The following is a 24,309-nucleotide window of genomic DNA, read 5'->3' on the forward strand; positions in this document are numbered from 1 at the left end:
GTAAAAGTAATTGTGTTCAGAGAATGATCCAGTTTTACTACATGAAAAAAAAAATGTTATTATTACTTTTATTGTCAGAGTACAACATGTATACAATGAGATTGGCTGAGGCTCCCTTCGTGCACCACACACACACACACACACACACACACACACACACTTCACAGTCAGGACAGAAGTCCCTAACCCAGACCCAATCTTATTACTCTATGTGACCTTGCTGCACAACACGCCAGCCCCACAAGTCTGTCATACTACGTTGACATAAAGTTAGTTTCCGTTCAGAAGTCTGACAGCCCAAGATAAAAACTGTTCTTCAGCCTGTTGGCTATGCTTCTATTTCTCCTACACAATGATAGGAGAGCGAAGAAGTGCTGACCGGGATGTGAGTCGTCCCTGAGAATGTTCCTCTCTTCTAAGGCAGTGAGCCCTAGCAATGTCATCTAATGCAGTGGTTGCCAACTGGTGGGCCGGGGACCACTGTTGGTCCACAAGAAAAATTTGGTGGTTCTCAGAGAAATGTCCCCTCCAAAGCATTCCCCCCAAAGCAAATAATCCAGGCTGCGTGGGAATACAAGGCTGCACCCTACACATGGCCCACCCACTCGCTGGCTCCCACCCTTTGTCGAACACAAACCTTACCTTGAGTAGCGCTATGCGAGCTGGTAAGACCAACAGTGGGGGAGGAAAATCCACTCCAGGGTGGCTTGCTGACGTTGGTGGGAAAGTTGGTCCCATATTTCAGAGCTGCAGTAGTCACAAGACTGGCCCTTTGGTCATCCTGGAGCAGCTCCTTCACTCTATGGCAGGCTGGTGCACCCGGGTGGAGGAGCAGCTGCTCTGGGATGTCCAAAAGGCCAGTCCTGTGACTACTGCAGCTCTGGAATGTGGGACTGACTTTCCCACCAATGTCAAGAGGCTGGTGACCCTTGATCAAGTGGTATCAGGGAACAGCCCACAATGTTTTGTGCTATGCTCAGTGTCTTTCTATCCACGGCATGTGTAAAATTAACCATACATCACAGAAAACTGGGTCATAGCCATTGGTCAAGGAGAGAGTGGACCATGAAGTTAAAGCTCACATCCATTGTCATTCTACCAAGGTCTTGTCCAAAATCTGTTCCTCTGTTCCACATCAACACTGTCTATTTCATTTTTCTCTTAAGAATTCTCCCATTCACATTTTAAAGTTGACCGCACTAAAACAACAGTTTTGACCATTTTGTATTTTGTACTGATTTGCAAATAAGGGGTTGAAACTGGCTAACTCACAAGAAGCTTTGAAATGTCCTCAAAATGTCCTTTTGCCATCATGTATTCATAGAAGAAGACACGGTAAGTATATATGGGCTGCAATAATAATAACCATCACTGTAAGGTTAAGAATTGAAATGTATGCATTTTGGAGTATGCATTAGACAATTTTAAACCTGATTAAATGCCATCAAATCATGTCACTTCTTACTAATAAATTAGACAGGACTTCTTCCAGATGAGCTTTCTTTAACCTGGCCCTTCAGTTTTTCCAACAGCGTAACAGCCACTGTAATTGAGTCCATAGAAACTGCTATTTTTCTCTTTCCTTCCTGAGCATTAGGGACTGCTTAAGAGAGCTAATATTTGCATAATATCATAATAGAAAAGGAAAATAAGAAATAACAATTAAATCTGCAAATAATACGAAAAAGTGGCAGCTAAGGATAACTAGCCACAATAATTAACAAGATTCATCTAACTTCCTAACTCCCATGCTTGGAAAAACATTCCCTTTTTGTTTTATTCTTGTTGTGTATCCTTATTTTTTTTTAATTTTCCTTTTGCATTGTTACATTTTTTAATTGTGTTCGCCACCCAGAATCCCTCATGCAAGATAAATAACTACAAAAATTTAAATAAATAATCTAAAGCCTGTTGAGCTGGATTATTTCTGCATGTATTCTAAATGATAGACCTCTATATGGTGATTTGATATTGGTTGTCATGTGATGGTAAGCAAAAAGGTCCAAAAGGTCTGTCTGTCTGTCTGCCTGCCTTCCTGCCTACCTACCTGTCTGCCTGTCTTTCTGTTTACCTACCTACCAATATAGATCTATCCATCTACCTACCTACCTACTTATCTACCAATCTATCTATCTACCTACCTATCTATACATTCATCCAAAAGGTCTGCCTGCCTGCCTGCCTCTCTCTCTCTCTCTCTCTCTCTCTCATCTATCCATCCATCCATCCATCCATGTTCAAAGTGCCAGCCCTGCAGGCACATCAGGAAAGTAGAGCAAAGCCAGTCTGGGAGGGAGAGAGAGAGAGAGAGAGAGAGAGAGAGAGAGCTGATGCATCAGATTGAAATGAGGCCTAATTTAGACTGAGGGCCTTTTCCACATTGAAACATCTTTGCCAGCACATTGAAACCTCTTTGGTTTCTATTAAAGGTTTTGTGGAGGAAACATGGTCAAGACTATCAGGAAGCTCCCACATTTTGTTGAGGCTTTAAAAAGGATCCATTGGACCAGATCTCCACCCTAAATATTACTTTTCCCCAATGAATTACAGTGCCAATTCTGAAGAAGGCAAAACCAAAATGTACTGGTAAATTATAAGGAGAACACACACACACGCTCTCTCCCTTCTAACCCTGCTGGAGCAGGTGATTGGATTAGAATAGATATCTCATTATCTTTCTCCTCCCTCCTTCTTTATTTCTTTTCCTTTCTGTCCCTTCCTTCCATCCCCCCTCTTTCTTTGTCCCTTTTTCTTTCTTTCGCTTTTCTCTTTCTTTTCTTCCTTCTCTCTCTCTCTCTTTCTATCTCTCTTTTCTCTCTCTCTCTTTCCCTCTCTCAGGCTCACCCCATTGACTTGACTTGCTTGGGCAGGTCCCTCCAGTGCAGTGGACTCAATGGGGTGGACCTGCAGGGCCGGCACCTAGAACGCGGCAGTGGAGGCATGTTTGAAAAGTAGAGCAAAGCCCGAGGTCGGTAATTGTTGCTGCAAAGAATCACAAAAGCTTCTGGGTTGTGCACAAGAAGGGACACACATGTCAATGCAATTCAACATAAAATAAAGAGATACAAATAAAACAAATCCACAAGAATCAGCAAAGCATCTCTGATTAGATTTTATTCACTACTAGAATCTAATCAGAGATGCTTTGCTGATTCTATTTCAATGACCTGCTCCAGCAGGGTTAGAAGGGAGTGTGTGTGTGTGTGTGTGTGTGTGTGTGTGTGTGTGTGCGCGCGCGCGCGCACATAGCTGTGAAAACTCCAAAAACAGGTCAAGTATCTCTGGGACGGCCAGTCATAAATTAGAACACTTGCTAAACAACCGGCCATTAAGTGAGGACCACTTGTTTGCCAGTCACTTGACCAGCAAGCCACGCCAGCCAGTCATGTGACTAGAAAGCCACGCCCACCCAGTCACATGACCACCAAACCACACCTACCCAGTCATGTGACCAGTAAGCCACACCAGCCAGTCACCTGACCAGCAAGCCACGGCCACCCAGTCCCATGACCAGCAAGCCACACCCTCAAATTATGCCACACCCACAGAAATTTGAATCCCACCCCTGGGTGGGGGGCACCAAGGATGAGTTTGTAGCACCAAGGGGGCGGTTGACTGAAAACGTTTGGGAACCACTGGTTTAAAGGAAAGACTGAAGAAATTCAGAAAGGGAAGATTCTAATACCAACAAGTATTAGAATAGCTAAATGAGGATGACCCCAAAATAGATTTAAAAACAAACAGAAAGTATACTGATTTGCATAACCTTCCTGGAATCAAGGGGTATTTATCCACCTACCTGAAAGAATTACTATATAAAACAGAATTACAGCCTATGTTTTTCTAGCACAGAAAATTGTTCTCCTGTGATTCATCTAAGCCTGCTTTGCCTGCTGATTAGAGGCTGGTGGTCTCCTCTATCAGTGTGCAGCAACTGGTAGTCCGTGGACCACTGGTGGTCCACGAGAAAATTTTGTAGGTCTGCAGAAAAATTATTTGCATTTTTATATTGCACTAAATTAGGGATCTTCAAACTACCCCAAGCCGGATTCATGCAATGAACGTGTCATGCCCCTGGTGGAGTCTGACTCTGAGGGAGAGGAGGAACAGCCAACAGGGAGTGGAAGGGTGGCTCCAGGGGTGGTGGAGGAGGCTGGGGAAGGGCAGAAGCCGGCTGAGCAGGCAAAGGAGGGCCCAGGCCCATCCCCTCTCGATCCTAGGGCATGCAGGGAGGAGAGGATAAGGGAGAGCCGTGGTCTTCTTGGGAGGAAACGGCCTTGATCCACTTCATGGGATGCAGGTGTGAGAACTGCACAAGAGTTTGGACCTGTGTGCTAGCAAACACTGGACACAAAAGAGTGCCTTATTCCTGGATGAGGTTTATCTTGACTGGCGTTCTTCCAATGGACTGTACCTGGTTATCTTCTTGAAGTTTGTAATTATCCTGGTCTGTCGTGGAACTTTCTTCCCTGCAGTTTGTTTGTTTTGTTTTTTATTGCTTCATTATCTGCTCTTTGAGTTGGACTGTATTTCTTTCGTTTGGAATGTTATTTTGGAAAGAGTTTAATCTCCAACTGTGAACAATTGAACAGTGAAGCCAAGTTGAAGGCATTAAAAGAACATTTATTTACGTTTTTGGTTTTTGTTACATTTATAGGATTACATTTACACTCCGGGTAATCACAGAACGTTTGTGGTGCTGCAGAGACTCTCTTCCCTCAGGGTATTTTTGTGGGGGGGGCAGAAATTTTGACTTGGGATCTGCTTCAGCCTCCTGGTCTAGGGCTTTGGGTGAAGGCTGGAGGGAAGTGCCATTGGTGGTGAAGAACCGGAGGGCCTTGTTCCAGTAGGACTGCATCATGGCCTGGAACTGGCTGGCCATCTCGGCCTGCTGAGCCTCCAGGCGCCAGTACCTGGCCTTGCACTTCCGCAGGTCTTCCCTCTGCTTGGAAAGCCTATGCTCGTAGTCCTCAGTGAGGTGCTTCTGCTGAGCCCCCTTCTTGGTCAGATCCAATTTGAACTGAGCCAGCTGTTTTTGCCAACTCTTTCTCGTGGGGGCTGCTTAGCTCCAACAACTACTTCCTGTTGGGGATCTAAGGAGCCCGGGCAGGCGAGGAGTGGCTGGAAGGGGAAGGGTGAGTAGAGGCGGGTGAGGCGCCCCTTGACATGAGTGACATCGAGTTGGCCATGCCCACCCAGCCAGTCATTAGGCAGATCATATAATAGCCTGCAGGATTTAAAATTATTAATTTACTGGTCCCTTAGGTCCAAAAGGTTGGTGGCCCCTATCCTATAGGATAGCTCTTATAGAAGACCAGGTGAAGTGTAGGGAGGAGATGCCCTCTGATATTTTTGAACTACAATATTTGTTCCCTGTGCAAGGTATGCTAATGAAAGTTGCAGTCTGACACAACTAGAGAATACCAGACTGTCTAAACCCACAAGAGATAATGCCTTCAAAAAGACGCATCTTCTTAAAAGTGGGACACATAACCACACTGAACACAGTTGGACTATTTCAGGTGGGAAGATGACTCGGTTAGAAAATGACAGTGTTTTCTTTTCCAGTGTCAAAAATACTTCCTCTTTTTCTGTTGATCAGCTCTAGTAAAAAAAATAAAAAAATAAGAGCAATCAGGACATTATTTTTCTTCTAATCAGCATGTAATTAGAATTTTTTTTTTATAAATTACAAATTAGAATTAATATATGGAAATAAATAGTTCCTTCCCTAGATTTTTCTGAAGTGCATTTAATTGACTGTGGTTAATTATATGTGCCAGTCCTGCTGCCCTTAGACATCTACCTGATGTTATAAATAAAATTAGAAAGGAAACCAAACTGCTCAGTCCATCCTCTGTGCTGTAAAAGGCAAAAAACAAAAAACAAAAACCACTTGGCTTTGCAATGAAGCTTACTTGCAGTTCTATATCGGCCATTCAGAGAATTTCACACCGAGGTACCGGTTTTGTTTTTTCTCTCTCTAATGTTCAGCTGAGCAGGTATCAAAAAAAGGGGATCATTTCATTCAAGCAGAAGACTTGAGGGTCTACCTCGACTCGTGGCTCCTCCTACACAGGTGGGTGGAGGCTGTGACCAAGAGATCTTTACTATGTTTTCCTGCCAGCTCTTATCACAAAATTGAACTACTGCAATATGCTCTACAGTCTGTTTTTGAAAATGATCTGAAAGCTGCAGTTGGTCCAAAATGCAAGGGCTCGCTTGCTGGTAGGATGGGCCTGCAACAGTTGCATATAGGTGAGGGAAGTCACCCCCTCCTAGCAGAATGAAATAGTTTGAGAAATATTAAAAAGGCAGAATATTATATTTCCCTAAAGGAGAAACATGATCTTGGAAAGTAGCCCCCACCTTTCTTAATAGCCCCAGCAGGACTGGGCCAGTCTATCTACAAGATAAAAGACTTTCAGCTCCAAGGTGATGGGATTAAGACACGATCATCCAGGACGTAATAGGATTAACCCATCTAGCAGCAAAGCTCACCACGTGGCACAATCTGAGGACATTGCATCACCCAGCAAGCTTCAACCAAACCTGGGAGCTCAGAGAACCTCAGCTAGGGCCCCTGCATAGCCCCATGGGAGTCTGACAGCAACAAATAGAATACATGTTCTTGCACAGGAACAGGACGCTCAAGTTCAAAGCCCAAGAGAAGGTATAACTACCCCTCATTCTCAACTCCATATGGTCAGCTATCCAGAACCATGTGATTGGTGGTTCTGCTTCATCGATAAGCCATCTTTCCAATCAGCCTCCATGTTTCCAGTGACTTTCTTCCAACTTGGAACTGAACCAGATGGATATTTCTTCCCACAATTCCAAGTGCTGGTTTTAATCCATTAAGCTCTATATGACCTGGCTCCTAATTTCTTCAGGAACACTTTGTCCTCATAGAATAGTCCTGTCTGATGTATGCTCTCCCACACAATCTATTAATGGTCCCCATAGCAAAAGGCTAAGAGAACAGAGCCTTGCAGACAAAGTTCCCACCCCGCCCAGATTGGATTAGCTTTCTTGTGGAAGGTTGCAAAAACTGAGACCTTTTCAGAAGCATTTGAATGCTAAAGACAATGCTCCGCCTGGATTATCATATTATTATTGTTGTCTTGGTCTTAATACAGAAATAAAATGTTTACTGGCTAATGAGGCTAAAAGTAGGCTAGTGGACATTTGAAAGTCTTAATTCCTATCGTAGGCAATCTCACAAACAGTCCAAGTACTTGTTGACAACATGGGTTCCAAGTACTTGTTGACAACGCCAGCTATAATTAACTATGATTATTCAGTTCCTAAGCAACAAGTAAAGGACAAAGAGCAACAAGGCCAAGATTAAGAGAGAATTTGCTCAATTATATCATACTGCAAAGTACATAACTTATTACAGATTATCACTTGGCTTTGTAAAGACTTTACAGTCTGGTAGGTATATTTCCACTCCGTGTTATTCAAAAGGCCATCTTAAACCCTAATCAATTTACACTGCAAGGGAAACAGTTTTCAGGCCTCAAATGGGCTAAGCAGGATTCCAGATTAAGCACGGACAAAATAAATGGATTATATTATATGGAATGCCAAAAGATAATAGCATTAGCATCACCTGTACCTTTAGCACTCCTCTTTAATGCAGTCTCTAATTTACACGGAAAAACTAAATCCAGCCAAAATCAATTGATTAGCTTTTTAATTCTGTGAAGAGCTTTGGCTAAGCAGCTAAATTTCATTTCTAGCCTAAGCAACACAAGTTCAACTCATTTAGGTTTAATTCAAACCATAATTCAACTCCAGCTATTAGAATACTTGCTCTCGTTCAGGCATGTTTCTTATACAAGAAAAAAAAATCACCAGGTCTTTTTCAACTGAACAAGGAGGAGGAAGAGGAGGAAAGACAAAATATTTTAGTTAACTACAATATGAAAATGAAACAAAAATAAAAATTAAGGGGTTTTAATTGCTCTTCCATTATTCATGATTCTGTATTTTTCTGGTTCCATAGCAAATCTGGGTAGCATCTTTTTTGAGTGTATTAATATTTTATTAAAAGACATGGCTGCCTTTTTGTCTGCTGAAGCTCACAAAAGTTGATGCATTTTAATACAATTTGTTAATCAGAGAAGCTGCTTATAGAGTTCTGATTTCTTTGGTCTGAATTATCCCAACTCTCCTCCTGCAACAGTTAATTAAATGCACTTCAAACTAAAAACACTAAATTCTTTTTATGCTCTTAGAAAAAATAAACAGGGGAAAAATCAGAGCAAACACCCAGACTCACTGTGACTTTTTAAAAAACTCTCCAAATAAGAGCATTTGTCAATATGACTATCCTATCCATGATTTACATCAAAATACATTGTAAGACAGAAGCATTATCTTCACTGATAATTCCATTTTCCCCTACAGAAATGTGGAGCATATCTGTTGCATGTTTCATTCATCTTAAATGATGCATGCCTTCTTGTTCTCCTCATTATTTTTATAGTATTCAATGCAAAGGTAAAGAAAAAGAAAAAAAATGACATATTCAATTTAAAAAGTTTTGGGGGAATACTAATGTAGCATATATATTGAAAGTATAATGTAAAAACTTCTGACAGAAACAGCAACTGATATGGGAAGAATGTGTCTACAAATCTATTTATTTGTGAGAAGACATAGTTAGGAATAATTATAAAAACTATTCAAGAGCTGGTTTTTATTAAGAAAAGATGTAAAAGAGGGGGGATTGCAAACAGGAAATTTAACAAATTAGCAGAATAAACTTGTAATTAACAATGGAAAGGACCCTTTCTACCATGTTGTCCTTGGATACTAAAAAAACTATAAATTCCAGCAAAGGAACCTTGCTGGTTTTAATAGCACTTAGTATTGTGAATGTGACTTTCATAATGGTACCTGAAGAAATAACATGCCTTGGAGAGATATAAAATCCAGAGTATGGAGGAGACTGACTTCAAAGGATTTATTTTAGACATATGAGTATAATGTTCAGGTATATATTGCCTACAACGGGTAATCAATCTTAACTGAGCTTTGATGATCCAAAAAAGTTACTAGTTACTAATCTAGTTGTGAGATTACCTGGAAATTCCCAAGCTACAGATTGTAGTCCAAATAATTTTTTTAAAGTACAGTACAGAAGGAAATGACAAACCATATTGATGCCTAGAACACAAGATCTCCATTGTTTCCAGGTCAACTTAAGGGAGTCTTTCAGGTTTTTAAATAGACATTTTACTAAAACTGTTTAGAAGTATTAAAAAAGGCCAGATATAAAACCCAAGCTAAAAGAACAGAATATTAATGATGCTATTTTTATCATTATAAACTGTGTATCTAAAACTAGTGTTATTTAAAACTAAAACATAAAAGTACCATTTCAACACAGACGTTTTTAAAAAATTTATCTATCTATCTATATAGCCCTGAAAAAATGGCTTAGGACATCTTTTCGGGGGTGACCTCCCCCCCCCACACACCATCCTAGAGTGCCCCATGCGCAGTCACCTCTCCACAAGACCACTTCTAAGGCAGAGTCACCAGCCGCATCTATCAGCTGGTAGAAGTGGCCTCGGATTCGGAAGGAAGGACTCTGGTTTTGCAGATCTGGATCAATGACATCCCAATTCTTTTAGTAGTAATTTATGCCCCGAATGGGGACCAAAAAGAGTTTTTTAACACCTATATGGAAAAAATGGTTGAATTGCAACAAAAAAACATCCTTATTATAGGGGACTTCAATTCTATTGTTAAATATCAAAAAGACCACAGCAATGGCGGAAAAATAAAAAGGGGAAAAGAGAACTCCCTAAGATTTGCAGGGAAATGATGAAAAGAGTTAAATTTGACAGATATATGGAGAAGACTACATCTTGAGGAAAAACAGTTTACATTCTATTCAAAACCCCACCAAACATGGACACGGATAGATATGGCATGGATGAATGGGGAAATAGCAAAGCGAAATAAAAAGAAGTGGAAATTTTGCCCAATGAATGGGCAGACCACAACCCAATACAGATAATATGGAAGGGTAGGGCAAAACCAAAGAAAAGGTGGACATTAAACACTCAATTAATAAAAGAGAAAGAATACATCAATAAATTAAAGGAGGAATTAATTTTTTTTATAAAAAGAAAACGACAATGGAGAAACTACAAAACAAAAATATATGGGATACAATGAAGGTAATAAGAGGTATAACAATCTCTTATAATGCCAAGAGAAATAAAGAAAAATATTCCCAGCAAATAATCTACAACAAAAGAATTAAGGAGCTAGAAACTCTACTACAGAATACTCCAAAAGATACAAAACTGCAAAATCAGATAAATATAGCTAAACATAAATTGAATTTAATCGAACAAGAGAAAATGATTACAAATTTGAATTTGACCAGACAAACCTATTTTGAACATGCCAATAAGCCAGGAAGATGGCTATCTTATAAATTAAAAAGAAAGAAAGAAAAGAGAATGATATATCAGTTAATAGATAGCAAGGGAGATATATACCAGGAAATAGAACAGAAAAAAGAAATCATTCATAAATACTTTGAAGATTTATACAGAAAAAGAAGAGGTTAGTGAAGATAGAATAAGGAATTATTTAGATGAAGTTAAAGATAAGGTAATTGGGGAAGAAATGGCAGAACTATTAAATAAAGACATTACTGAATCGGAATTGAAATCAGCAATAGATAACCAGAAAAATAACAAAACTCCAGGCCCAGATGGAATCCCAGGGAGCTCTATAAGGGTATAGTAGAACAAATTGGACCATTTATGTTGGAAGTTTTTAATGATGTTTTACTAGCAGCCAGGATGCCGGACTTATGGAGGGGGGCGTTGATTTTGTTGATCTTGAAGGAGGATACAGATCCTAGATATATAAACAATTATAGGCCGATTTCACTTCTAAATACTGATTATAAAATATTTACTTCTATTATAGCAAACAGATTAAAAAGACTGCTAAACTTTTATATACATGAAGATCAAAACAGATTCCTCCCAGCTAGGCAAATAAAGAATAATCTAAGAATAGTATTAGATGTACTAGAATTTTATGAAGCCCACCCTGAGAGACAAGTAGCACTCATGTTTTTAGATGCAGAGAAAGCTTTTTGATAATCTGAACTGGCAATTTTAATTCAAAAAATTTATAATTTGAATCTGGGTACCAAATTTGAAAATATTATAACAACTATCTATGACACACAACAAGCTAATATAATAATAAACAGGAACACACCCGCCCAATAAAGATAGAAAAAGGAGTGAGACAGGGCTGCCCACTATCCCCACTGCTCTTCATATTATCATTAGAAACATTATTAACGCGAATTAGGCAAAATTCAGATATAAAGGGATTAACGGTTAAGAAAGAGGAATTTAAATTGCAAGCATTTGCGGACGATATGATCTTCTTTATTGAAGAACCAATAGATAGGGGACTAAAATTGATGAAAGAACTGGAGAATTTTGGAGCAGTAGCAGGACTTAAAATAAATAAGAAAAAAACTAAATTAATGACCAAAAATTTAACAGAAAAACAGAAAATAGAATTAGAAGGAACAATGGAAATACAAGTGACAAAGAAAGTGAAATATCTAGGAATTTGGTTAACACTACACTGTAAGTCACTTAAAGAAAATAATTATGACAAATTGTTACATCAGGTAAAGAAAGATTTAGAATCATGGAGTAAACTTCAAATTTCACTATTAGGCCGGATTGCCACCATTAAAATGAACATTCTCCCCAAATTTCTATATTTATTCCAAACGATTCCAATTAAATTACACAAAAAGTTCTTCGAAGAACTCAACAAAACAACCTTCAAATTTATTTGGCAAGGGAAAAAACCCAGAATAAATGTTAAAGCAATGCAAGATACAAAGAGCAGAGGAGGGTTAGCAGTCCCAAACTGGGAGTTATATTATATGGCCACCTCATTAGTTTGGTTGAAGGACTGGGTGAAGTTAACTAATAAAAGAATATTATTTCTAGAAGGCCACGACTTACAAAGGGGGTGGCACGCATTCTTATGGGATATAGGGAAAACCAGTCAAAAATATTGGCACGCATTCTTATGGGATATAGGGAAAACCAGTCAAAAATATTTTCATAGACATTTAATTAGAGACGCGCTACTAACAATTTGGAAGAAAATTCGGAAAAAACATTACATAAAAATACCAATATGGATTTCAACAATGGAGGCGATGATTTACCCAAACAATTTGGAAATTACTAAAATAATTAAATATAAAGACTTATTGGACTCACAAGGAAATTTGAAATCGAGGCAGGAAATTCAGGACCAGGGACTAAAAATTGATCAATGGGTTTATCTTCAGATTCAAAGTAGGTACAAACAAGATAAGAAAGAATTTGGAATTAACAACAAACTTCAACAATTAGATAAGATTTTATTAGGACCGGACAAAAAAAAGCATAACAAAATTTTACAATTATTTACTAGAAACAGAATTAGAAGAAGAAATTGTAAAAGGGAATATGATTGCGTGAGTCGGAATGTAGGACGTAGTATTACACTAGCAGAATGGGAAAAAGTTTGGGGCAGGAATAATAAGATCACAAAATCGGTAGCATACAAGGAAAATCTTTATAAAATGTTTTATAGATGGCATCTCCTCCTTCGAGGCTAGCGAAGATGCAACCCAACATGAGTCCATTATTGTTGGAAATGTTAAGAAAAAAGAAGGAACCTTTTTCCATATGTGGTGGACATGCACAGAAACCCAAAATTATTGGAAGAAAATTCAAACTTGGTTGGAAGAAATTACAAAAAGAGCAGATCGAGTATAAACCAGAGTCCTTCCTACTAGGGATCTTTGACAAACAAATTTCCAAAAAGCTAAATATATAACAATACATATATTAACTGCCAGATTAGCCTTTGCACAATACTGGAAACAACATCAAATTCCATCAGATGAAGTGATTATTGATAAAATTTCAAAATGCGCAGAAATGGACAAACTGACTCTGGCACTAAAAAACAAAGATACTTCACAATATTATGATAGTTGGAATTGTTGGTATAATTGGATTAATCATAGATAAATTATATATCATAAGGCATAAGAGGAAAGTTTTAACTGATAATAATGAGATAGTGATATATGTATAGAATAGGTGTATATATGACATAAATCAAAGGCTATAAAAAAAAATCTTGCAAATTGTAAAATAAATAAGAATGTTTTTAATTTTCCTTCTTTCTTTTTCTTTCTTTTTCCTTTCTTTTCAATCTTTTCTTTTCTTTCTTTTCTACTTTCTTTTTTTTTTCCTCTCATTTATTTGTATATGTATTGTTCGCTGTTTTTAACTGTTAAAACTAATAAATTGTTTTATAAAAAAAAAAAAAAGAAGTGGCCTCGTGGAGAGTTGAGTGCGCATGGGCCGCTCTAGGTGGGGGTGCGCATGGGGGAGGAAATCTATCAGCCGGTAGAAGCAGCTTCAGGGTGAGCGCCCACACGCACTCCCCTCGCCACAAAGCCGTTTCTATTGGCTGATGGAAGCTCCCCGAAGGCAGAGTCACCAGCTGCTTCTATCAGCTGGTAGAAGCGGGTTTGTGGCAAAGGGAGTGTGCGTGAGGCACTAGCCCTGAGGCTGCTTCTACTGGCCGATAGAAGCGGCTGGTGTCTCTGCCTTCGGGGAGCTTCCATCAGCCAATAGAAACGGATTTGTGGCGAGGGAGTGCGCATGGGCGTTCACCCCGAGGCCGCTTCTACCGGCCAATAAAGCGGCTGGTGATTCTGCCTTCGGGAGCTCTATCGGCCGATGTTCTATCGGTAGTAGATTGGGTATACTACGTGCAGGGCACTCCTAACGGCAAGTTTTCTCCCCATTCCCCCCATTTCTCTTCACGTTGTGTAGTTTTAATGAACAATGTGAGAAATGGCGGGAAACTCGTGGATTAAATAGGCCTAAATTTGGGGGGCAGGGCTTAATTTCAGCTCATGCCTAGAAATCATGATTGGCCTTCCTATTGGTGGAGGCCGTATTGTTGGAGAAACAGGGTAGTTACTAATTATGATAAACTTATTTTCTAATTTGCTAACACAAACACACTATCATATTGTATTCCCATTTTACAAAATCAGGCTTTGGGGCATCTATTTTTAACATCTGTCTGCCAACCACAATTTCCCTTGATCACTGTAAGGACATGTTGTCTAATACTTGCTTGACAAATACATAAAATAAAAATAAAAACATGGTCAGGGGCAAGCTTCTGCTTCGGTCTCATCTGCCAGCTTCCTTGAACAGCTAAAGGAAGCAAATCTGGAGCAACTCTGAAAAGGTGCCCATTTTTGCCGTTTTCCATAACATCCTCCGCATCCGTCAGAGCCAGGAGTGTGAAAGAAAGGCCGGAGCAAAAAGTTAAGATCATCTTTCAACTTGTTTTCTCGGGACTTAAGATGAGGGAGGAGGCTGCGATCTCCGAGGGTGGATCTGCGATTTAAAACAAAAACAAAAACCCAGCCGACAGAGAAGCCGGTTTTAAGGGACCGATTCTCGACGGCCGGACGAAGAAGCCAGCCGAGTGAGAGGTCGCATATAAAACAGAAGAATAACCAGAGTTGGAAGGGACCTTGGAGGTCTTCTAGTCCAACCCCTGCTCGAACAGGAGATGCCATTTCAGACAAATCGCCTGTCCAATCTTTTCTAAAGGGCAAGGAAGCGAAACGCGTCTCGCCAGCCCGAGGGCGCTTCTTCCCAGAGCGCTTAAGGGGTCGCTGGCGTGGCACTTCATTGCCAAGAGCCAACTTGGCTCGGCGTCTTACAACCGCCCACTTGGCAGGAGGGCGGCGGCGGCGGCGGCAGCCCGCTTTTTCCCACCCTAGCGCGGGGCAGCTTTGCAGAAGGAGCAAGCTCAGCTCCAGCCCCAGGAGGAGGAGGAGGAGCGGAGGAATCAGGCAAGGCCGATCCACCCGCCCTTAACGGTATCCTCTCCCCAGCCAGAGTTCCGCCGGCCGCGCTAAGCTGAGCAGCAAAGGCGGGCGCGGTAAGAGAACCGCGGCTTGGCCTCCGCCGCCGCTGCTGAGCGTGCGCAAGTCCTTCTCGCGCATGCTCCCTGCGAGCGGACCTGCAAATTCTGAAGGATAACAGATTCTGAAACATCCGACGGGCGGACTTACCCGGCCGCCCCGTGGCGACGGCAACGCTCGCCCAGCCCCGGACTGAGCGGGGCCCCCCCGCCACCGCCACCACCACAATCATGTCGCCTAAGCCAAGGACGCCGGGTCGCTGAAGAGCCATGGGCGAGCGGTCCATTCCGGCTGGCCGGGGGACCCAGCTCATCTCCTTGCTGGTGCTGGAGCAGCGCGCCCAGGAGGTCACCTTAGACCGGGAGCTGGGGCTCTTGGCGTGGCGGAGCTTGGAGCCGCAGCCGCGCAGGGGGCGAGGTGAGTGGCCGCCGGTGACCTCTCCGGCATCCCTGGCAACAAGGGGGAAGCAAAGCCAGCCTGGTGGGGTGCGATCTGGAGACACGCACCCGGGTCCTTGGAAAGAGCGCTGCTGGGCGTGTGCAAAGTGCTGAGCGGTCACCTTAATTTTCAAGGTCCGGGAGGGATCCTTTTAAAGAGACCTAAGGCAACATTTTATGTCTTTTGAGGGATTAGAAGAAAACTGCAAGGACTCCTTGTCCAGCAATTGGACAAGGAGTCAATACTGACATGAAGTCACACCAGTACAAACACACAACTCCAGTAAAGACTAAAGCAGCTGAGTTTTGGAAGCAGATGTACTTTATGTACACTTTGTGTACTGGTTTCTTAATTTTAGGAAATTGCCCGTTGGTATCTTAGTTAAAAAAATATGTGCCTTATTGAAATCTTTAAGCCATTTGGGACGCTTCTGGCCCCTAAATGGAGGCCTTACTTCCTTTTCTTTCTTTCTTTCTTTCTCTCTCTCTCTCTCTCTCTCTCTCTCTCTCTCTCTTTCTTTCTGGGACCTAAAGGAAAACCTCACACAGCTTTCAGTATTCGTTTTGTTATTTGTCAAATTATGATCCTGTTTTGTGAAAGGAAGGAAAATTAACTGTGACTCAGTTGGCCCAGTTCTGAAACATCTTTTACAAATGTAGCTTGCTGTCAAGAACCTCCTCATCTTCGGAAAGCTTTGGCATAACTTCCTGTCCCTTCCCCAGCCACCAATGTTTTAATTATTTTGAAATCAGTATGAGTAATGTAGGTAGCACACAATATTTGGCAGCTGTAAGCTTCCCTCCTTGGAGTGGCAACTGTAGGTATTTAAACAATTACTGTGAAAAGTTTTATAATGCTTTTATTACTCTTCCATAGTGAATCATTCCTATCCGACATCTTAAAAGGACCAACAAATTGTGGATTGGTTTAGTGTTGCTTCTCTGTGTACTGTACATAAGCACATGAAGCATTGGCTTTCTCTTCTGTTAAAAGCCAGTTGACACACTCTGTAGAACCTTATACTAATAATCCCCAGTATATGTCAATGGAGCATATATATTTGAAACCTATTGGAAAAGCTGTCAGTAGTTTGTCTGATCTCAATGTCAATAACAACTTTCTGCCATTCTGTCATTGCATGTATGATATTCATGAGTTAGCTTCCTGAAGCCATCATAGACTTTTTAACAACAAGAGAAGCCACAACTTCTAGATTTGTTGCAACCACAACAAAAATGCAATTTGGGAAACTTTTGACACAATTAACTTCTCGGACAACAGGTGTATTGTGCGGTTATACTCTAACCTCTTTTCTGAGAGAAGTTCTACTAAATGTTGAGGTACAACATAATCTAAAAGGTCATGTTGTTATGTAAGACTCACCCATCACTTGTGGTGAATAATGAGATGTGAAGTCAGCCAGCCTATCTGGTTATTCCAGAACACGCTTCTACCCCAGCCTTTTTTGATTGCTCATAAGTTTATCATTGTCCTTCACAATTTATTAATGCTTTTTTGCTATCTGCAAGGTCTCTCAAGCAAAGGGATCTCCTCTTGTAGTCCATCACTACTACATCTCCACATATATTTGCTTTCCTCAACTTGGGCACCATCCACATGAATGGGTATCAATTTCCTAGCCAGCAGCTCCCTTGCTCTGAAGTCAGTAAGTTGAAATCCACATATCCAGAAGACCCAATCATCCAGTTGAGGAAGGATATCTTACTATCTTATCTGAACTACAGTCAGAGGAAGCTGCAGATTATAATTAAGCATGCTTTTAGAAAGACTTCCCCTATGTAAATCACCTTGCCTCAAACATCACATTTTTCAGGCAAAAAAAAATCTAGATATGATTTACCATTGGCAGTAATCCCACAGCTTCTTCACACCTTTTTCGGGGTGGGGAGGGTTGTCCATTGATTAAGGAAAGATGTCATAAGCTTTTAACTAACAATCCAAGGAGCTGTCCATTTGAAATAATCCTTTCAATATAGGCAGATAATTGCTAGCTTTCATTTCAGAATACTTCAGGATGTTTATTTCATCAGAAGTACTTGCTGCATAAAAACTAACGCCACAATCTTTCCCAATTCTTTTTTTTTAACAAATTTTATTCAGTTTTTCACATAAAAACAAAAATCTCTTTTTAGTGGACAACATATTTCTGGGTCATCACCTTTACACACAAATATGACAGCAATTATACATTCATATATGCATACTTAATTCTATTATTACCTTTTCCATTCCAAATTTTCAGTAAGGAGAGAAACAAACACATTAATTCTGGCCTCTTTCATTAATCTCAGTTGAAACATCTTTTTGTTTCATTTCAATTATTTCAAATATAATCCTTTAATATTTATTTTAAAAATAAAGTTAAAAAATATGTGTTTGCCTAATAATAATAATAATAATAATAATAATAAGTTGCCAATGTCTTTCCTTGCTTTTAATAGTCTATATCAGGGGTCCCCAACCACTGGTCCGGGGACCGGTACCGGTCCGTGGAACAATTTCTACCGGGCCATCGGTTTGCTGGGCGCCGCCATCTTGTTTTGATGAAAAAGTGCTTCCGGTGAGCTTTTCTAGGTAGAAAGCGGCGTTTGGGTGCTGAAAGAATCCTCGCGCCTTAGTTTCATTGGGGGGGGGGGCGGCTTCAAACAAAACTAAGGCGCGAGGATTCTTTCAGCACGCATGGCAAGGCGAGCCGAGTGACCGTCCCGAAGCCGTCCGGAAGCCCATCGACACAGGTACAAAGGAGGAGTTGAAGGTGGTGGGGAGAAGCGGGGGACGGCTGGCTGGCCGGTCACTCATCTCGCCTTGCCATCGTGCTGATGCTGGTACCGGGCCGCGGATGATTTTGTGATGCTTGTACCGGGCTGCAGCACAAAAAAGGTTGGGGACCACTGGTCTATATGACTTATTTAGTTGGTTCTTTAGTCTGTCATATTCCCTTTCCATTACACATTCTTTTTATAAATTCTAAATCAATACAAATTTTAACACTAAAGAAAAAAAACAACTGTAGGTTTCACCCCTTTTACTGCTTTGAGTGTGACACCTCAATGGTTAAATATACCTTTATTCCCTCATCCTGATTCCCAATAAACCATTATTTTTAAGAAGTTACAATAATAATCATTACATCATTTCATTTGGATTCCGCAGCATATTTTCCCCCTTTAATTTTTAATAAGAGTTATCAATATCTATATTACCCTATTTTCTAAATATTTTTAATTGCAGAAATATTCTTATTATCCCTTGTCACCCTGCAGAATCCCCTTTTTAATTCATCAACCATTATCTTTGAAAAAACCATTTCTTTTCAACATTTTACTATTTCTTTATTTCATGTACCTGTTTCTTACTGCTTCTCCTCCCCCTTTTCCCCATATCTTTTCTCATTCCAGTTTATATCCCCTCTTTCTTAATATCTTCCTTTCCCCTTTTCTGCTGGGTCTTTCTGTCTTTCCCAACTTCACAGGTATTCCCCCCTTTGATTGCCTTCTTAAGTCTCAACTTTTTAGCCTTCCTTCTTTCCCCACTTCTTTGTAGCATTCTTTGTGTTAATTGTCTGTTTAAGATGTTTTCTCCTTGAGTCGACTCCTCTTCCTCTGAAGCTCTTTCTTCTTGTTCTTCAATCACCATTTCCAGTTTTTCTAACACAGCACAAAGTGATTCGCCTTTTTCCTGTAGTAATTCTCTCATATTTTTAAGTTCCATTTTTAATTCCCGAAGAGGTACCATCATTACACACTTTTGTATTTTATGATCGTTAAAGTCCACAAAAAAACACTTTTACTTTCCTTCTTTCTTCTTTCAATTTTCTAAAGTTCTCAATTGTTCCAGCCCAGGGTCTATACCAAAAACATCAATCAATCCCACAGTCAGTCTTTCCTTGCTTTTTTCTTTATTTTAGTTTTGCTTTCACTTTCTAAGTTTCTTACTTTGTTTCAATATTTCTTTAATATTATATCCACACAAGTTCATTCAGAAACAGGATGCTTTCCCTTGTTTGAGCTTAAGTTTTTGTCAAAAGGTGGCACTCTCCATTATACAAAGTCTTCACCTTTTCCCCCTATTTTTTTATTTAGGATTTTTCAAACCTCAATATTCCAACACAGTCCAGTCTCCAATTTGTAAACTTTATTATTATTATTTTTTTGACAATCTTAAGTCCAGCTTTATTTTATGCCTGTTTATTGCCAAAATATTTTAGTCCAATTTAGTTAAACCTTTAGTTCCAGCTTCTTCCTTTCCCGGTTCGAAGCCCCGCTTAGCTGTCAGAAATATTTTCTTATTTTTTTCCCTGTCCCTTTGTAATTTTGCTGCTCACTTTTCTTTTCTTAAAAATTCCATGTTACCTTAATCCCAGGGTACTTTTGTTTAGTTGCATTGCCCAATTGTCCCGGTTCAGATGTTATCCACCTCTTCCTTCCCTCCTGCACAAATTTTAATCCAGCTGAGTCCTCCTCTTCAGGGTGGCCATTTTAAATCACCGCTGCAGTCGTCTTCGGGGGGGGGGGAAGACCAAGCCCAGGAGGGGAGATGCGGCTCCCCTTACCCTGGCTTGCGGCTTCCCTTTACTCCGCCACCCCTCCAAGGCAGCTTCAGCCCCTAATCGTAATGATTGGGGCTCTCCAACGAAAGAGCACGGACCATCGCCGCAGAGAGATGCGATCTACGGTCTGTCAGCGAGGAGGCTCCGCCTTCTTCCCCCAATCTTTCCCAATTCTTGAGTCCACAGTATCTTCCTCCCTATGGCTGCTGCTTCTTTTACAATGATCTTTCTTCTCCCAATATATTTTAGTTTCCCTATGTTGGGAACCCTTTTTTTGCAGGTAATTAGCATTGTTCCTGGCTTTTTCAGATAAGCAAACATACTTTGCTTCTGTTGACCTTTGGAAATCAAATATAATTGTTTTATTTCCCATGTATATTATATCATAGGAACTTCACTACATTCTATTCCATTGAAGATCAATATAGCAAAGCATTTAAAAGGGTTATTTGCTGACTAGTGGTTAGCATTGCAATACAAGGAATTTCCAAGCACAATAATCTGAATGGTTAAAGGTCTCTCCCTCATCTTTAATTACTTTATAACTTAATTGGCAAACAGAAAACGCCTCAGATCAACATAAAAAAACTGCAACTTCTACTACACTTATTTCTGAATAAGAGAAAGTAGCAAATAAACAAATCTTGCAAAGCTGCATATTGCTTTAAATGCTCTCTCTCAAGATTTATACTCTTTTAAAATGATTGAATTTACACAGTTAAAAACCACTAGATGAAATGAAACTGAAATTTTTGGAGATAAAGCAGAAATTTTATCAAAGAAAATATCAAAGTTAAAAAAAAAACTTTAGTATTCTGCACATGGGAAACGAATCATTCCCCTTCAAAATCCTGATAAACAATGTGCCATGAATGTTAGAACAGTGTTGTAAGTAAACAAAAAGTGATCTGTTTAAAGAGTATGTACAGAGTATATTTACAGAGTATGTATAGATTATTTTTATTCATGCATTGAGCACTTATAGTTTACAAATGAATTTATACTTTTTTAAAAAAACTAGAAATTGAAATTGCTTATAATATGGGCTTCTGTTTCTATTCAGAACAAAGGACCAGGTTTATTGTTGTGAGATTTTTAAGATACTCAGTGCAAATTCATAACCTTTCTTTATACTGATAAGTGGGAGCTTTAGAATGGAATGCAAAGATAATTTTATTCATTAAACTTGTGTGCCATCCATCTTGCCAGTGTCAGTGATTTTTGCAGATCTGCCTCAAGAAGCAGTTCAGAAATTATTCAGTAAAGCTCACTGGCAGCAAAAGTAAAACGAATTAAACTTTTTTCCCCTGAAGTTTAAATTTGTTTCCAATAGAAGAGAATATCTGTAGCAGTAGATCCATCCTCCCACACTTGTATTGATATCCACAAAACACACAGCCCAGACATACCTTTCTGTATAATTGTTTCATTACCAGGGACTCCAACCCACAGCATTGCTAAAAAATTTACCAAAAAATCTTGAACACAGAGAAGAGATACTCCATCAAGTCCTCATTACAACCTCTCCAAAAAATCAAAAAGTTGGCAATAGATGAAGATGAAATCATGGTCTCATTTGATAGCACAACACTTTTTTGCACCCAAAGAACCAGAGTTAGCCAAAGAACACTTGACTGCACAACACACCTGACCTAATCAAATAAACCAAGACTAAAATATCCACAATTGTTGGTCTTATCAATTTTTGCCTAACTACATACTTTCAGTTTAATGGATAAATATATCAACAAATCTAAGGAAGATTTGTTCATGGGATCATTGCTTTCAGGACTAATAGCAAAGACTATAATGTAACATCTGGAATCTATAGCACTCTCATGCATACGACCCAAAGTATGGATCTGATACATAGATAACACCATTGTCATAATAAAAAAGGACCAATCAGAGAATATACATGAAACCATCAACATCATCTTCAAAGGAATAGAATTCACTAAGGAAGAAGAAAACAAAACCATACTACCCTTCCTGGCTATTTTGTCAGTAATGGCAAATTAGAAACACAAGTCTCTCATCAACCAGGTGTTCTGCTACCAAAGTAACAATCCCACAAAAGAAGCTATGTAAGAACCCTATTTAGATAACCACAAATACATGACAGCACCCCTGAATATTAGAAAAAGGAAAGAGATTATCTATACAACATCTCTCCACAAAATGGATAGCCATCAACTTCCTCAAAAGGGCCTGACCACTCAGTCACCAACCGAAACAAACTCTGAAAAGGATAATACTGCCATACATCAAAAACATTTCAGAAAGCACCAATAGACTACAACTGCATACAGTGTAAGAACTACAATAGCCATTATGTAGGATAAACAGTCAGAAGACTAGCAGAGCGTATCCATGAACAACAACCAGCAGTCAGAAGACATGATGAAAACTCCTAAATTTCACAGCACATTGACAGACTTAACTATAGTTTCAGTTGGGAAACTGTGACCAGCCTCAACCAAGCCAAGTCCAAACAAGCTAGAGAATTCCTAGAAGGCTGCCACTCAGGCAAGTTGATCATCCACAGGCACATAGAAATAAACAACATCTACATACCATTCCGAAGACACAAATCAGAAGGCCAGAAAGGAAACAAGAAGACCAAAACACCTCCTCACCAGCAGTCAACACCCAGATGAGCAGAGATTAACAACAAAGTTAACATTAGACCAACAGTCAAGAAGTAAACAATATCCCAATCAAGGAAATACCAATTCAGATAAATAGGCAAACAATAAATAAGTACCCAATTAAAAAAACACAGGGCAACAGAGGTGGTATTCAGCAGGTTCTGACCAGTTCTGGAGAACTTTTAGCGGAAATTTTGAGTAGTTCAGATAACTGGCAAATACCACCTCTGACTGGAGATTTTACAGTATCCTTCCCCTGCCATGCCCACCAAGCCACGCCCACAGAACCAGTAGTAAAAATTTTTGAATCCTACCACTGCAGGGCAAGCCACTAATACAGGGGTGTCAAACTCAAGGCCCATGGGCCAGATCCATCGTGCAGGGTCCTTAGATCTGTCCTGCAGGGCCGGCCTGGAAATAGTAAAGGACTGCCCTGTTGTGACTCTGCTAGTGAAAACAGGCCATGGGGAGGCTGTGGGAGACCCCTATGTGCCTCGTTTTTGACCTGATCTCTTGCAGCACTCTGCTGGCCAAAAACAGGGCACGGGCGATTGCCCATGGCCCCCGTGATCCATTTTGGCCAACAGGTTGCTGCAGGAGGCCATCTTTCCCATCTCTCCCCCCATGGCTGGCTCGCGGAGGACAACTACAATGCTGATCCAACCCTCCAAGAAATCCACCTGACACCCCTGTGCTAGTATATAAAACGAGAGCAAATCATACTCCCTACTAGCATTGTTGATATTACCTAGTTTGGGTGATGAGACATCTGCAAGGAAATAACTGAGCTCAGAGAGAACCAAGGACCCCTCAATTAAATTTGTTTAATCCATTGATTCAGCTGGGAAGACAGTTTCACCCCAACCATGTGTTGTACCAATTCAACTAATGTGTTGTACCAATACAACATGGAGGTCAGCCTCCATGTTGTATTGGTACAGCACATTAGTTTGGTTTATACCCAGGTTGTATGAACTCATACAACAGTATGGCTAGTTTATATTTCAGTGTGTTAGATAAATTTAGTAAATCATGATTCAATTAGCATGTGTTCTGTTGTGCAGAGAGAGAGAGAGAGAGAGAGAGAGAGAAGGGAAGAAAGGAATTCCTCCCTAAGATTTACCCATAGTTCCAACCCCAATTTTTGAAGGAAATGTACCTAGCTTTAACAGAACTTACTTTTCAGAAGTTTCAGTATTTTGAATTTACAGATTATGCATTGCTTTAGATGGGATGAATACTCCTTTATAAAAAAAAATGCTACTAGTATTTCCCAATATGCTTTCTGCTACTTCTTACGGTATTTCTTATGGTATATTCAGTAATTTTAGTATACTGCATTCACTATTTTGGGAGTTCCTTTGAATTTATGGTATTTTCTGCTATTGACATCCGCTAAACTGGCAGGTCAAATAGAAAATCTTAGCTTTCTTTCTGGTCATTAGCTATTTATGACTTGACAGTCAGCCAAAAATCTTTACTACTTCACAGGTGGTTTTTAACAGACTGCAGTCTACAAGATATATTATTAGTCCAGTCCTAAAGCAAGGTGGGTCCACCCCAGTTTTTTATGCTTCTTAGAGAAGTTTCTTATTCATCATAGGGGGCAAGGTGAC

The 24,309-nt window shown here is 40.0% G+C and overlaps 1 protein-coding gene across 1 annotated transcript in view; it reads left to right on the forward strand.

Annotated features, from left to right (window-relative positions):
• Positions 1 to 14,849: 14,849 nt before the first annotated feature.
• The window catches only part of CERK (ceramide kinase), a 38,740-nt gene continuing 29,280 nt past the window's right edge, over positions 14,850 to 24,309 (forward strand). Inside the window, exon 1 of the mRNA XM_026702971.2 lies at positions 14,850 to 15,451. Within this exon, the coding sequence (XP_026558756.1) occupies positions 15,304 to 15,451 (148 nt within the window). The 5' untranslated portion in view covers positions 14,850 to 15,303. The remainder of the gene's footprint in view (positions 15,452 to 24,309) is intronic.

The sequence above is a fragment of the Pseudonaja textilis genome, chromosome 5 (assembly GCF_049901715.1).
Source record: "Pseudonaja textilis isolate UNSWEBS1 chromosome 5, rPseTex1.2, whole genome shotgun sequence".
NCBI classification, from domain to species: Eukaryota; Metazoa; Chordata; class Lepidosauria; order Squamata; family Elapidae; genus Pseudonaja; species Pseudonaja textilis.